Genomic DNA, 16,644 nt, shown 5'->3' with positions numbered 1-16,644 from the left:
GGAGTTTTGTGTCACAATTCTCACATCCAAGATTATTATCATAATTATGCAAAATGTGAACTTTTTTTTAAATGATTTTACTGTCTATTGTGGCATCCCTCTGTCTAACTTGGGCATTGTGTGAGCCGTACCCAGATCCTGTCCATGTGCCCGTTCATTGCCCTGTACATAGAGCAGAGAGTAGCCATCATAGATGAGGTTACTGCCCTCTGGACAGAAGGGCACCTCTGTGGACTGGCTGTGTCTCGTGATGAGGAAACCGTGAGCAGCAGACACAGAGCCAGGCAGACCTGGGGGACCCTGGGGCCCGTCGGAGCCAGGAGGACCAGGCAAACCTCGAGACCCTGAAAGAAAACGCATGCAGTGGTTAGCTACACTAAAGCCAATGTTTAACTTCAACAGATTGTTTTGTCTTATTAAATACAAAGTTTTTTCAAATAAAAGCCGTCTGGTTGGTTGATTGGCAAAGTGTAAAGTAAAGTAGTCTGGACTATACTAGAATGAATCAACTCCAGAGCAGTACTAAAATGTGAATGATACTGTAGATCAGTGGTTCTCAACCTGGCGGGCACCAGATCTTTGACTATTTGAGACTCAGAAAATCAAAAATATTTATTGTGAAAAATAAATGGTGTAAATCTCATATATACAATTGGGATACGAACTGAAACTACTATAAATACTTTTTATTTATCTGCGCTAAATTCTTGTTAGTAGTGTTGCCAAGATACAAAAATTTTAAACCTGATTTCGATACTAAGGAATATATTTGATATTTAGTACTGATTTTGATACCACAATGATAATAAAAAAGTTGGTTCCATAGTGGTGCATGGGCGTATACTCATCTGTGGTACTTGTTCTGATACAGCTCAAGATACTTCTAAAGCTATTCAAGAAAGGTTCTGTCTTGTGAATGTGAAAGTATTGATCCTTGCTCAAATTAGTGTTTAGTTTTAGCATAAATTAGTATGTGATTTTCGACCCTACTCTGCAGTAGATTTTAGTAGCAGGTGTTGTATTAACCTGGCTGTCCGGCTGGTCCCGTGTCTCCCTTTCTGCCGGGGGGACCACTGAAGCCAGGGGTGCCCTCGGGACCAGGGTCTCCAGGCTCTCCAGGGGCTCCTACATTTGCAAACACAAAACACCAACATAAGACAATACATCCTCTTGCAATTACCCTAAAAGTAAAGTATGTGGAATGTTTATTTCAAGTTTTATAAACCTGACGTACCCTTGTCCTCAGATACGACGTTAACATTTTAACAAATTTACCCCTAGCTGAGCATGTTAATGAAAAATGCCAATTGTTTTCAATCCCCTCTCCCTTTAAAGTGGAACTAAACACTAAATCAATGTTTGCTACTAAATTCTGTATATGTTTTTTTAATAACATTATTTACAATATTTACAGTAGTAATTTTTTGTCAAATTTAGTGCAAACAAGGTACATTTGCAGCTTTGTATTAAAAAACTGAGTGTGTGCTGCCTCCAGTGGCCAGTGCAATTTCAGAAATTCCCAGTTCAGCTAATTTGAAATGTGGTTGTCGGTAGAGTTTAGGTGTTTAGACCCACTTTAAGTATGTTATTAATGTCATCAAGTACTTGAAATTTCAGAGGCTACTGAAGGCAGCATAAATTTATGGTGACAGTGGCTCAGTGGTTAGAGTGTTGGTCCCCGAACTCGAAGGTCGGAGGATTGCGTCCTCCTCGGACCAAGTGGTCGGAGGGGCCGATTTCGCAGATTGGCAGCCTAGCTTCCGTCAGTCTGCCCCAGGGCAGCTGTGGCTACAATAGTAGCTTACCATCACCAAGTGTGGAAATGAATGAATAATGACTATAGTGTAGAGCTCTGAGAGACTTTGACAAGCCATTATTATTAATATTATTATTATTGTTGTTATTATAAAATTTAGATTTTGTCATTTTTGACCAGAAAGACGCACAAACTAGTTTGCACACTAAGTTGCCAAAAAAGGGCTAGTAACAGTATTAAAACACCATCAGTGGTTCCTGTCCTTACCTGGGAGTCCCTCACGGCCAGGAGCACCAGGCAGCCCACGACCTCCAGGCAGACCCTGAGGACCAGGAGGGCCCCGCTCTCCCTTCACCACGATGGGGGTTGGAGGAACACCAGGGTCACCGGGTGGACCTGGGAAAGAAAGGAATGTAAATTTGGGGTTCTAAAAGTTTGATGCAGCTCAGAAGTGTCTCTAGACCCGGAAATGTGTTTATTGATATTTTGTAGCTGATGTCATCAACATTCCCTTGGGTGTGTTGCTAACTCTAAGCACTGCTTTGACTAAAGCTCTGTTGACTTTAATCTGGGCTTAGTTTTAACAGTCAATCTGACTATAATGAACTGAGTTTGATGGAATCGCAACACGTGAGATAATTTGTGTTGTTAAACAAGTCCCTCTCACTTAATATTATAGTCACAAGCTAGCTAGCATTAGCCCAGTTTTTTAGTTAGTCACTTTCACCTTTTTTGTTGAAAATCAAACACCTAAACTGGGCCATGAACAGTCCATGATTACAGGTTCCTGATTTGTGTCGTTTAAATAAATTTTATATTAAAACTTTTTTGGCTGTATGTTTGTGTGTGTATGTGTGTGTGCATTGTGTCACCATAGTAACTGCTGAACATTCTAGCATAGACATACATGTAGAATCCCCTAGCTGTTTTATTGTACTTATTTATTGTTTCCTAACAAAACAAATCTAAGGGTTCAAATGTACACACGCCACATCAAAAGCAGGAATAAACTATGATTTAACCTTTAACTAAGCAGGTTTAACAAAAAAATAACTGGGAGCTAATACATCTGTGTTTCTTGCTACTTTTTTGCAGTCTTGCACATTACTGAGAATTTTGGTTGTGCACGTCTTCTCTTTAAACATGGAAGTACATCTGGACTAGAATAGGACAAATCAAAATATTATAATCACACCTGTATAAAATATAATGCATTTTTATCAACAACTAATGATAACTAACTAATGTTTAGTTTGAGGACTTTTGAAAAAGTTCATAAGATTCGATACTTGGTCAAATGAAAATCTAGTTTTGATAATAGTTTTAGTATCAATGACTTTCTGGGCATCATTTTTGACAGCCCTATACTTACCAACAGGACCAGCGTCTCCACGGTCTCCAGGAAGTCCACTAGCACCAGGAAGTCCAGGGTCTCCCTTAGGTCCTGGTAAAAAAAACAAACACAAATTAAATTTTTCAGTTTAAAGAGGATAGTACGTTTTTCAATTAAAGATGTGATTTAATACTGACCAGGGAATCCAGGAACACCAGGCAGACCGATATCACCCTTCAAACCAGGACCACCAGGCAAACCAGATGGACCCTGGAATAGTACAAGTTTGGTTATTTCAAATTAGTTGGCACGCTCTACAGATATTATCTTAATGCAGACCTATTATGCAAAATTGCCTTATCAGAGCATTTAACCATGTTCTAGTCGTTTCACTTCTCACTTACCATCTCAAAGTTGTATTTAGAGTGATTCATGTAGTATTCTTGATACCCCTTGTATTCAAGATGTCATTGCTCCCATCAACCCCCATTTTAATAGTGACCGGTACACGCCCACTGCTCTGTACTTAGTTCTCCAATTTTAATTTCTTTTTGGTACAAATAAAAAAAATTTAAAAATCCATTACTCCATAGCCTGATCTATAGCTATCCATAGTAGGTTCGACAGATATACAGCTCTTTGTTTTGATGACATTCACAGCAATATCAGCTCCCATTGGGCACCACAGTTTTCTAACGTGGATGTCAGTGGACTTGTTTCTATTATTTTATTTGCTTTATTTCAGTAATTTTAGATCAATATTGCAATTTCAAATGTCAAAATCATAACATAATGATCCATGCGTATCATAGATTATAACTATATAGCACACAGAAAAGCACAATATGTGTCTTCTAAGTGTCTGTCAATGGAGAGACTATAATTGATACAAAATGAATAAACTTGGAAAAAAAATAATCTGATAGCTCCAAGTGAAACAGACCTATACAAACAACTAGGACAGGATAATCTGGTCAAAATCTTGTATTACAAAACTGGAAAATTGTCATTTTAACCCACAGTACATTTGAAGGTGCTCACCGAGAAACCAGGGTTGCCGGGGTCTCCCTTCTGCCCAGGGAAGCCTGGTGTTCCTGGGGCTCCAGGGATGCCCTTCTCTCCTTTAACTCCTCCAATTCCTGGAGGACCACGGGGACCCTGTGGACCAGCTGGACCTACACACCCACAAAAGCACAATTAAACATAGGACTTTTTTTGCCTTATACTGCTGTCCGTGCTACTCGTCCTATTGACTGATGTTACTGCTAATGCAAATCTTGCTAATCTTATTGCTCTTATCTTCTTTTAGATCAACCCTTTTTTTTTTTTCAAATGTTGGAATGACAAGTAAAGAACTTTTAATCTAGTATGGACAGCAAGAACAAAAATGTGTGAAATCTTTTGAACAATGTAATTTTAATTAATTACATTTTTTTGTTTTTTTTGCATATTTCTTCAGATCATAATTTATAATTTTACTTAAAGCTACCATGTCTGTCCAACTCCCCCTCTTGTATTCTCTCATAGCCCTGCTGTCTGATAGTGTGGCAGCTTTGGCCAGACATAAGACCAGAGAGCACGGGGGAGTCTGAACAAAGGAGGGAAGGAGGGAGGGGCCAGGTGAGGGAAGGACAGGTTTCATATCTGTCATTTACTGGTAAAAAAAAAATCAAATAAACTTACGCATGGTAGTGTTAAAGGTGCAATATGTATTTTTTTCTGGTGTTGCCACCACCACCACGTGCTCATCTTATTCAATTACAGGTGTTTTTATTGCCCAGAAATACCATGAAAAACATATATTCATGAGCACACTTGCCTCTCCACATATCTAACTTGTAACTTTGCATGACCTGCTTGTCTCCATGGAGATATTTTTAATGCCATACTGTGGAACATTCCAAGCCAAGCAAAAACATCTTCATGGAGTCAAGCAGGTGGTGAAATCTCTACCAGAAAAGTTAGATTGTACACCTTTAAGAGTCCTAAACAATGCAATACTTTTCCAACCATGTTAGTTTTTAAAAATTATATATAAATTATTTAAGATATGAGATAAGTGTTTTAACTCAAAACCCAAGAATAGAATGTCGTGTTAAGCCTTTTTGTTGTTAATTTGTCTATAGGAGGGTCTTTCTCATACTAATGAATTGCTTGTGTGAATGAATATAGATGGTCAAGCTATGCAAATACGCAAAAATAACCACAGTTTCCTTGCAATGTTATATGAAATTAAAAATATAAACAAATGAAATTAAACATATCAATTTTACAAAAAAAAACAACAACAATATACAAACACATTCAATGACCACTGGAGTCTAACCTGCAGGACCTACGAATCCAAGTATTCCCGGTAAAGCAGAATCGCAGTGAAGGCATGGGACACAGGGAAAACAGTTCAGACAGATAAAAACAAAAATATTTTCTATGAAGCTTAATAGGTATTGAAATGAAAATACATGACAGTGAGTGATGGTGAAAGTGGACAGTGACTGAATATAAGAATTATATTTAACACATTTAGCAATCCTTTATTCTGCTTTTTTTAGAGACTTGAGTTGTCACAATGGTAAAATTTCAAACTTGTTCTCGATACTGTGGAATAGATTTGATACTACAGATTCTTTATTTAGACTAATATCTGTGTAAGCCCTCAGTCATCCATGTAGGTTCCATAGTGGCCCATAGGCGTATGCTTAACATTCTGATACAGTTCAAGATCATTCTAAAGCTATTCAGGAAAGGTTCTTTTCTGTCCTGTGACTGTGACTTTTTCACTATCAATACTTGCTCAAATGAGTATCTAGTTTCGATACTTTTGACAACCCTACGAGGGATCGATTGGTTATATCATAATATAACTGTGGACTACATAGGCCATAATCATTTGCTCTATTTCGATGCATTCAACATGGAAAATGAAGCTCAACAATTAAAGAATTGAACAATAAAAAAATATAATTTATTTTTCCCACAGGTCTATGTGGTAAAGAATAAATAATAATAATATGAAAAATCTTTTAATAACTTAGTGGTATGTAAAGTTTCAGAAAAAAGATAAACAATTTTAGCTCTCAGCCCTCAAAATTTTTAATATAATTCTTTTTATTTTATGGGAAAAAAATGATATAAAATTGACTTGACTTAGGCAGTCACTGGTGAGTTTTTTACAAGTTTAACAGGACATTATTAGAGAGTAGCAAATCTGCAACACACTGCCTCCTCATAATGGTTAGTTTAATATCAGGATAATACTACATATACTGATACTTTAGGCCCTTTTCACCAAGCTGCCCGGCTAGTTCCGGCTCTCTCAAAAAGAGAGGAGCTGCTCTTCCCACATCGTTCATTCTCTGTGAGGATTTACCTAAAATAAATCGATATTTAAATATCAGAAAGTGGACAGCAAGTTATGAATGGATGATCACAGATGGCATGTTACAACTTTTACAACAATGTAAGCGCATAACCAGAGGAAACTGTTTATACAAGTAGGTATTGGTGTCTCAAAGCTAATGCTAATGCTAACCTAATCTAAATGCCCAGAACACAAAACTATTTTATGAAAATATATCTAATGACAAATTGATTGTTTTTCTGTGCAAAATCATTCAGATTGTAGAATTGTTAATATTACTAATTCATTTTAATTTGAGGCAGAATTAGCTTCAACACACAAACACAGGTGAAGTATTTAAATTGTAGTAAATGTCTGCCTGATATTTAAATATTGATTTATTTTAGCACGACTCGGCTACTTTCCAATACATGATGAATGGAGTGGGAACTGCGGCTCTGCAGTTTTTTGGAGAACCGGAACTAGCCAGGCGGCTAGGGTCTATATTTGGTGCAAGTACGTTTATTGAATGCAAGACAACTCTCTTAACCCTTTCAAACAGAATAAAGGACCTTAAATATTTAATGTGTATTAATAATAATACATGCTGTTTGCTAATGCTATTTGTGCAAGATCAATATGGTAATAGATGATTGGTAGGTAACTATCTTCTTATTGTGAGATTAGAAGGTGCTTACTTGTTTAACAGTGAGCTATCTTCAGAGTGCATGGGAAAGTCAAAGAGAAAAATGACTTTTAAGAGAAAATAAAACAGAAAAAAAGTGACAGTTGCAGTGATTGATTGTCTGAATTTGTGATTATATATTATTTTCCTCCATAAATAAGATTAGACCCAGTGCACGGCAGGCATTGTGCTGTAGAAGTCTATGTCGATGCTCTGACCTGTGGGACCTGCCATGGGCCGATGACATCATAGGAAGGGGCGGGGCCACGGGGAACAGGAAGTAAACTTTATGACATATCACATTTATCTTGACACAATGCTAATGAGTTGACAACATTGGCAACTTAACGGACAAAAGAAGTTAATCACACGATAGACAATTTGTAAGGCATCATATTATTATAATAATAGGGTGTGGTGAATTTCTTTAGGTTTATATAGGCAAAAACCCATTTTCCTGATCCCTTTCCTGTTTCCTGTTCCCTTGTTCTTGGGATTAGTCGAGACTTTAAAGTGGAACTAAACATGAAATCCACTTTTTGTCCCTACATAACTATGTATGTGGTGCATTAATAGCATTGTCTACTGTTCCTAGTAATTTCTGGAAAATTTAGTGCAAGCAAGGCAAATTTACAGCTTTATGGTCAAAACTGCCAAAATCTAAGCCTTCAGTGGCCTCTGTAATTTTAAGTAACTGGTGACATCACTCAGGATTGCCCTGATTATAACCAGGTGTTTCTGATTACAAACACCTGGCTGCAGGGGTGGAGTTTGTAGTGTGGTTACCTGTTAGGCCAATCACACTGCTCGCCCCTTCTCCCCTCTCACTCTCTTCTTTATTCCTACAGGTACTGCCCAGTTTAGCAGCTCTATTTGAACTGTGGTTGTTGGCAGTGTTTAGGTGTTTAGTCTCACTTTAAACCTAATTATGCAAAATGCAGATGGCAATTTTAAGGGGCAGATTTATATTAAAAACATTTTTACCTTATATCCATGTTTGTTGTCCATTCATTTAAGCATTGTGTTTACAATATTTACAAATTCATGTGCAAATAAATAGTGATCATGCAGATGACAATGTGAAACAAAACACAGCAAAGCCAAAGCCTGACTTAAAAACTGACAACAGCAATCAGATTTTTATTCATAAAAATGACTTTTGCCTATAGTAGAAAAATATATCTGTGTGTTGGCGTTTAGCTGTGTTCTTTGTAAAATTGTCTGTAATTGTGATATTGATTATTTTGGTAACTTACCTGGCAGTTATTCCTTTGATTAATCAATTAGTTGTTTAGCATGCGAAAGACCTGTAAGCTGTGAGATGAGCATGAGATTTTTAAAACAATTGACCAAGATGAAGCTAGAGTATATCTGCAACAAAATTGGTTGTTCATTAAAAACACAATTTCGACATATTCCCTGTGTAATTTTACAGTAATTCCTGCTCTGTCTGCATCATAAACCCTATTCTCTTAGCATGTGTTATGTTTTGGAGTCTGTATATAATAATCAATTAGTTGCGATTAATCAGTTATCTTGTTTCAGCCCTACTTTACTGCACTCTGTATGCTCAGTAAACTAACAAACAAACAAAAAAAGAAAGAAAACCATATCTGTTTTGTATTGCTTGTCAGTTTAAATTGGTTGCTGGCTTTGCTGTTTCCCAATAAATCATTTAAAATAAACACTGGACAGGCACATCTTTTAAACACTGGACAGGCACATATTTGTGCCTGTCCAGTGCCTGACTGTACATCACAACTGTGGATAAACAAACAAATCATAGTTTTCCCTTCGGTGGAGTGAAGAAGGTGCCTCAAACGTGTGGACAATTGACTCCAACATTGAGATGTAACATTGGTGCTCAGTGTGGACATGGACTGGACAGACACTGTGACCATTTAAACCCTTCACGTGATCTTAAACAATGTGGTATTTGATCATATAGACGTCCCATGCAAATCAACTCTCTTGGACGTGTAAACACACTCATGTTTGCCGTCTGGTTTTAGTCATTTTTTTTACTATGTGAAATGTTTATACCACTTTATAATAGCTGCACATTGATTAGCCTTAATAAAGCATGCACAAACACTTCATTCATAATGAACAAAATATTGAATTGAGTCAGGCTTAGTAACTACTTTATTAAGGTGTTAGAAGTTAGGGTTAGGATACTAAGCCAGAATCATTCTTAATAAACTGTGCATTAGGAATTACATCTTTGTTCATGCTTTATCAAGGCTAATTAAAGTGTAGTTAATATTAATTAATTTAACCAGTTAAAACAAAACATGGAAAATATTTAAATTTAAAGTTTAATATTGCTAGTTGCCCATGTTTGTTGTCCATTCATTTATTACGAAGTGGTACAGTTTTCATTCAATTTAAATTATTATGGATCTTCTAGTATCTCAGCATAGAAGATATGTTATAGTTTTTAAACATTTAAATAATTTTTGTGATTTTTTGGTGAATTTCATGTTAAACCAGACAGCAACCATGTACGTAGCTCCTCCTGTATTAGTGATGTACCTGCTCTTCCAGGTGGTCCGGGGGGTCCCTGGAGTCCTTTGGGCCCTTGCAAGGGGACACCGGGGGGACCAGGGGGACCGCTGGGGCCTGGGGAGCCGGGGTTACCAGGGAAACCACCCTCTCCTTTGGGTCCAGGGAAACCAGGAGCACCTGAAGGACCCGGCAACCCTGGGTCTCCCTTTGCGCCTGTACAGAAGGAACAGGTGAAGAGGTTTAAGCAGGTTATTATGGGCACTATATATTAAAAAGAGCATTGTTATAGTAGAGATTTAGAGATTGACCAATATATATTTTTACGATGATACCGATACTGATTGTTTAAAATCCAGAGGAATGGATGGTCAATCAGCTCTGCCAATATGTAGGGCCAACTTTTATTATTTTCACAAAATTTGTGTATTGGTAATTTAAATTTATTACAAACTCACCCACAGCCCTTTTATATCATAAACCTTTAAGAGTTGTGTAGTCACTTTTGTGCAGGCATCTCCTCCCACTAAAATGTTTAAATAAAGCTTGCATATTCTTTAGCCAACAGGTCGGCCGAAACAAAATATCAACCTATGCTGAAGATTAAAGGGCAATAACCAATACAGTAAAAAAGTGCAAATATTAGCCTATATAACGTTTGGCAGATACAGTCTATCTCTATTAAGTAAAGTAAAGTAAAGAACAAAAGTGCATTAACTGACCAGGTAGACCTGGAAGACCAGAAGGACCAGGACCTCCAAAACCAGGAAGACCTAAAGGAAGAAGAACAAATGAGTTTTCACAATAATTTTACAAGCATTTTTTTTTTTTTTTTTTTTTACTAAAGAATACTAAAATATACAATTACAAACAAACATTGCACCTATACCATTCCAATAAAAACTCAACACTTCATAGGATCTGTAATGTTATCTCTGTTTGCCTCATTTTTTTTTTTTTTTACAACATTAAGTAGATACATTTTGGCATATTGCTGTTACCTGGTTCTCCTTTGACTCCGGCTGGTCCTGGGATGCCGTCACGTCCCGCCTGACCCTTCTCCCCAGGAAGACCGGGTCCACCTGGTCGACCGGGCTCGCCGGGTCTTCCTGGGGCTCCGTTGAGTCCAGGGCCCCCGGGACCTCCATCTAAACCTTTGGGACCAGGGATACCGGGAGGACCTGAAAGAAGACAGCCTCAGTCAGTGTGTATCGAGTTGGTTGTTTGGTCACAGCACAATAAAGTTATGTTCAGAGACAATTTACAAAAGATTGGATTTGATATCTGACTCTTGTCATTCAATAAAACAAGAACAAAAAAAAACACCTTGGAATCCGGGAAGACCGGGGTCTCCTTTGGGCCCTGGACCTCCAGGGAGACCAGGCAGACCAGAGGATCCAGGGGCTCCTTTAAGTCCTGGTGTTCCTGGGTAACCAGGCTGCCCTGCTTCTCCCTAAACACGCACAATAAAAAAGTGGGTGCATATAGGCTAGTTATAATGTAGTCACTAGTGTAGTTGCATCTTCCCTCCCTTCCTCTATGACAGTCTGTACCTTGGGACCTTGGACTCCTGGTGGCCCAACTCCAGCTGATCCGGGTTCACCTTTGGCTCCGGGGAAACCAGGTGCTCCAGGCTGTCCGGGACCTCCGGGCCGACCAGGCAGGCCAGGACTGCCCTTCTGTCCACCGGGGCCTGTCAGGAAACAGTACTAAAACAGTGAGTGATGGATTTATAAAGTTATTAAGTCAAAAGTCTAGTATCTGTCTTCTGACCTGGGAATCCCATTTCTCCCATGGCTCCTTTAGCACCGGGTCCTCCTGGTCCACCGGGAATACCTGGAATACCTGGGTCTCCTTTGGGACCTGTGCACCAGAAACACCCATTAGATACATGTTCTATCTGAATATGAGGTGCACATAAGTAAACTGGAGTATTCTGTTTTACAGTCATACCTGGGGGTCCTGGGACACCAGGCCGCCCATCACCTCCTGGAAGTCCAGCATCCCCAGGGAGACCAGAGATGCCCTTCTGTCCGGGTACACCAGGAGAACCTGAAAATACAACAATATGAAGAGTTAAATAGACTCCACTCCCTTTTTACAAACCCTCTCACGCTGGGCTGTACCTGGCGGGCCTGGCTCGCCTTTCTGTCCCTTTTGTGTCACTGAACTGGGGCTGAGTCCAGGAGGTCCCTGGACTCCGGGATCTCCTCTCTCTCCTTTGGATCCTGAAACTCCAGGAACTCCGTCTCTGCCTGGGAAACCTGGCTCACCTGGAGGAAATACAGACTCAGACTCAGATTACCTTAAAGTTAAATTACATTGAGCCTTGATTCCATGATTATACGGGTATTACTACCTTTAGGTCCAGGGCCTCCAGGTCCTCCGGGGCCACCTGGGCCTCCAGCTGGGCCAGGGGATCCGACAGGGCCCATGTCTCCTTTAGCCCCTGCCGAGAATCACACCAATGAAAATAAATGAACTGATCAAATATGTCTGACAGCTAATAAGAAAACTAATAATAATAATAAATGATAAACTATGTATTATAGAGGTATTACCTGGCAGACCAGGCAGGCCGTCGCGTCCTGGTCCTCCGGGGGGTCCTGGGGTTCCGGGGGGTCCTGGAGCACCATTGAAGCCTGGGGAGCCTCTGTCTCCAGGCGGACCAGGGATATCAAGACCAGGGGGGCCGGGGTCACCCTTGGCTCCATTTCCTCCAGGGTATCCTGTTTTATACTGTCAGTTAGTCATTGCATAAAACACATTAAACATGTCTGTAATTAACATATTTATTAAAAAATATAATAAAGTGTCTCGAGTTCTTGTATGGTATGTATTTGTTAGACTGCACTATGAGCGCCCCCTGCTGGGGTACAATACCTTTCTCGCCTTGGCATCAGAGCATCACAAGGGAGTGGTGTAAAGCGCGAGGGGCGATGGGTAAAGCCAAGTCCAAATGAGAGGAACAAAATATATAATGCATTAAGATTAAATGCATTCAAACATGTATGTAAACAGTGGCTGGTTCAAGACAGAGGACAGGAGCAGGGTGGCTCTATTGCTCTGTGCGTTTCTCTTAGAGACATGAGCCGTGGTCTGTGCTGTTAATAACTGCTGTGCTCTCCAAGAAAAGGCAGTTTGTGATGTTACCAGTGCTCAGTGAGGCTGCATAAGATAAGGAGAGATGACTATAAACCTAATGATAATATTAGGGTATTGTTTCAAATGGACATGCATGTAAAGTATATTGATAGCATCCAGTGAGTCCTATTTATAGACATATAAAAGACCAAACTGTCAGAGCATGTAAACCAGAATTATACCCTCAAACTCAGATAGGTGCAGTGGAGCCCACACACCAACCAACACCCAAACAAGACCAGAGATAATGTGGGTCATGCATAAATCTTCAGTTTACAATAAATCAAACATTTAATGAAACATGCAACAATACAAAAAGGTCCAATATTATGCTGACTGGACTATTTAGAGTTTTTAACCATATTGTGATAATGAAGTTTCTTCACAGTGCGTCCTACTGGCAATTATTGCATTCCGTGTGCTCAGAATTACTTTTAGTTGTTTTCCATACATGATTGGCTGTCTAAAAAGTAGTTCACTAAACAAACCAATGCACATTATAGGACCTTTAAATATTATATGTGGACCATGAAAACAAATATCAAGCTAGTCTTTAAAATCCTCAGTAAATAATTGCTTTTCGCTTGGATGTTTTACCTGGTGGACCAATTGGTCCAGGGGGTCCTGGAGGTCCTGGGACTCCGACTGACCCAGGGGCAGGAGGTCCGGCTGGGCCGCGAGCTCCCGGGATACCAGGCAGACCAGCTTCACCTACAGAAGACAGCAAAGGAATACCGGACTGTCAAGACATTTTATTTTAAAGATAAGTAAAGTCAAGATAACTATTATTTATGTATTTTTAAAAAAATCTCCTCCTCACCCTCCGCGGGTGGTTTCATCCCCACTTTTACACACTTGGGACCTCTACCAGAGGCCTGGGAGCTTGAGGGTTCTGTGCAGTACCTTTGCTGTTCCTAGTATTGCACTTTTCTGGACTGAGATGTCTGATGTTTTTCCTAGGATCTGCTGTAGCCATTCCGCCAGTTTGGGGGTCACTGCCCCCAGGGCTCTGATGACCACGGGCAAAACCAATGCCTTCACCTTTCAGACCTTCTCCAGCTCTTCTTTGAGCCACTGGTATTTCTCTAGTTTCTCATGTTCCTTTTTCCTGATGTTATCATCACTTGGTACTGTGATGTCCACCACAACAGCTTTGCTCTGTTGTTCATCCACCACCACAATGTCCGTTGGTTCTCCACTACCTTTGGAGGTGTTTCCCACCTTGACCTCAGGGTCTCCAGTCCGTACTCTGCACAGATGTTTCTTTACACTATGACCACCACTTGATTATGCCGCTCCATGTATGCTTTTCCTGCCAGCATCTTACACCCTGCAGTTATGTGCTGGTGTGGTAGATCTAGGCCTCTATCACTCTCACATTGGCTTAGCACGTCATCTGTTGGAGACTTGTCCTTCATATACTTATGGATCTTGGATGTTTCATCCTGGACTGTGGCTCTCACACTCACTATTCCTCGGCCTCCTGTCTTACGGCTCGCGTACAGTCTCAGGGTGCTGGATTTGGGATGGAACCTGGCATGCATGGTCAAGAGGTCTCGGTCTAATGTCTGTGGTCTGTATCTCCTACTTTGGCCAGCTTATGATTTCGGCTGAGTATCTGATTACTGGCAGGGCACAGCTGTTTATTGCCTAGGTCTTGTTCTTGCCATTGACCTGATTCCTTAGGACTTGCCTTACTCGTCGGAGGTATTTGACCGTGGCTACTTTCCTTGTTTCCTTTTCAAGGTTGCCATTTGCTTGTGAGGTACCAAGGTACTTGTAACTGTCCTCAATGTCTGCTATTGTTCCTTCTGGGAGTGAGACCTCTTCTGTGTGGACTACCTTCCCTATCTTTGTCACAATCCAGCTACACTTCTCAAGCCCGAATGACATTCCAATGTCTGTGCTGTAGATCCTGGTGGTGTGGATCAGTGAGTTGATATCTCGCTCATTTTTAGTGTACAGATTGATGTCATCCATGTAGAGGAGGTGACTGATGGTGGCTCCGTATCCATAGCCAGTGTTGTTGATGATTTGGCTGAGGACTTATGCAGAACAGCAGTGTGGACAGTGTATCTCCTTGGTATATACCACATCTGATGGTCACTTGTGCTAGTGGCTTGCCATTGGCCTCAAGGGTTGTTTTCCACAACCTCATTGAGTTTGCAATGAAGGCTCTTAGAGTCCCGTTGATGTTGTACAGCTCCAGGTATTCAGTGATCTATGTGTGTGGCATTGAGTCATAGGCTTTCTTGTAATCAATCCAGGCAGTGCACAAGGTTGGTCTTACAGATTCTGCCGTCTCGGGCAAATGTTTGGTCTACCAGGAGCTGGTGTTTGTCTCCCCTGGTATCTTTGCCGATGCCATTCTGTGTTGTGCTCATGTATTGATCCATGTATCCAGTTATCTTAGCCGTGATGATGCCTGACATGAGCTTCCATGTTGTGGAGAGACAGGTTATTGGCCGATAGTTGGATGGGGCTGTGCCCTTTGAGGGATCTTTCTGGATGAGGATTGTACGCCGTTTGGTTACCCATTCAGGGTGAGTCCTATTCCTTAGCAGATGGTTCATCTGTGCTGCCAGACGCTCATGGAGAGCAGTGAGATTTTTTAGCCAGGAGGCATGGATCATATCAGGGCCTGGTGCGGTCCAGTTTTCATATCTGAGACTCTTTCCTGGAGGTCCGCCACCTCAACCATCACAGAAACCATTGAGCTGATATATACATGTACATGAGACCCTGAGGACTTTAAAGAAGACATATTGAGCTTCAGTCTGCTATATACCGGTAGTTATAATATGACACCCGTGGATCATTATGTTATAATTTCTACATTTTAAATGAGGAAACAATAAGAAACAACTAAAACATGGTTAAACATGGCAAAGTTTAATGGAATACTCAAAATGTCAGCTATAACAGAAAGCTAGAACCCATGAATAAAAACAGTCAGGCACAGAATGCCTTACCTTTAGTTCCAGGGACTCCATCAAATCCATTACGCCCAGGACCACCAGGACCACCAGGAAAACCAGGGTCTCCCTTGGGTCCAAGAGCTCCCTTTGATCCAGGAACGCCAGGCAAACCAGGAGGACCAGGCAGTCCAAAACCAGGATCACCCTATAGACAGAAAACATGCAGAGGTAGTACTCAGTTACATTTACTACAGTAACTTTTTAAAGGAATTGTTATTTTCAATTTCTTTAAAATGTTGTTAGAAAAGAGTACTTTTCTAACAGCATATTTTCACTCCTACTTGAAAATATTTTTTGTTGAAGTAATAGTACCCTTACTTAGTAAAAGTTTTCGTTCCTTATTATTTTGGTATGTAGAGTGAGGCTTCACTTATAAAGTTTAAGTGAGTCCTACAGCAGAACAATCAGCCTTCTCAGCCTCTCAGAACTTTATTTATATGCAAGGGCAAATCAATGCAGCTTCCCAGCTATGCATTCAATCCAAATCACAAAGTGGAAAGAAGTAAATAAATCATCTTTATCATAACCAGTGTTAAATATTTTATAGAAATATATATATATATACCTTAGGTCCGGGGAATCCAGGCTGTCCGGGCAGTCCGTCTACTCCTGGTCTTCCTGATTCTCCAGGGGATCCGGGCTGACCAGGGATACCGGGGAAACCTGAACAGAGTACAATATGCTGTTTTTGCAATACTGAGCTGTATGTTTTTTTCTTGTTATACAGCCTCAATAAAATATAAGAAACCTTTAGCTCCTGGGGGTCCTGGAAGGCCAATTCCTGGGAGTCCAGGGTCTCCCTTTGTTCCTGGCAACCCAGGGAAACCAGGCTGTCCGGGCTGACCGGGAGATCCTGACAACAGAGCAGCATAAAACATTAAAATAAGTGTCTAATTCATGTAT

At 40.3% G+C, this 16,644-nt stretch overlaps 1 protein-coding gene across 1 annotated transcript in view; it reads right to left on the bottom strand.

Moving 5' to 3' along the window:
- Positions 1–16,644, bottom strand: part of col4a5 (collagen, type IV, alpha 5 (Alport syndrome)) — a 62,495-nt gene that overhangs the window by 4,822 nt on the left and 41,029 nt on the right. The window contains exons 26-45 of the mRNA XM_055228851.1: positions 16,490–16,594; positions 16,307–16,404; positions 15,736–15,886; positions 13,361–13,474; positions 12,181–12,348; positions 11,979–12,068; positions 11,746–11,892; positions 11,573–11,671; positions 11,393–11,482; positions 11,173–11,312; positions 10,946–11,072; positions 10,621–10,800; positions 10,342–10,392; positions 9,650–9,835; positions 4,131–4,264; positions 3,287–3,359; positions 3,129–3,200; positions 2,024–2,152; positions 1,027–1,125; positions 132–344 (exon numbers count right to left, since the gene is read on the bottom strand). Of these exons, the coding sequence (XP_055084826.1) occupies positions 132–344; positions 1,027–1,125; positions 2,024–2,152; positions 3,129–3,200; positions 3,287–3,359; positions 4,131–4,264; positions 9,650–9,835; positions 10,342–10,392; positions 10,621–10,800; positions 10,946–11,072; positions 11,173–11,312; positions 11,393–11,482; positions 11,573–11,671; positions 11,746–11,892; positions 11,979–12,068; positions 12,181–12,348; positions 13,361–13,474; positions 15,736–15,886; positions 16,307–16,404; positions 16,490–16,594 (2,466 nt within the window). The remainder of the gene's footprint in view (positions 1–131; positions 345–1,026; positions 1,126–2,023; positions 2,153–3,128; positions 3,201–3,286; positions 3,360–4,130; positions 4,265–9,649; positions 9,836–10,341; positions 10,393–10,620; positions 10,801–10,945; positions 11,073–11,172; positions 11,313–11,392; positions 11,483–11,572; positions 11,672–11,745; positions 11,893–11,978; positions 12,069–12,180; positions 12,349–13,360; positions 13,475–15,735; positions 15,887–16,306; positions 16,405–16,489; positions 16,595–16,644) is intronic.

Source organism: Periophthalmus magnuspinnatus, chromosome 18, assembly GCF_009829125.3.
Source record: "Periophthalmus magnuspinnatus isolate fPerMag1 chromosome 18, fPerMag1.2.pri, whole genome shotgun sequence".
Classification (NCBI taxonomy): Eukaryota; Metazoa; Chordata; class Actinopteri; order Gobiiformes; family Gobiidae; genus Periophthalmus; species Periophthalmus magnuspinnatus.
The sequence above is the reverse complement of the archived record's forward strand: the minus strand, read 5'-3'. Positions and strand labels throughout refer to the sequence as shown.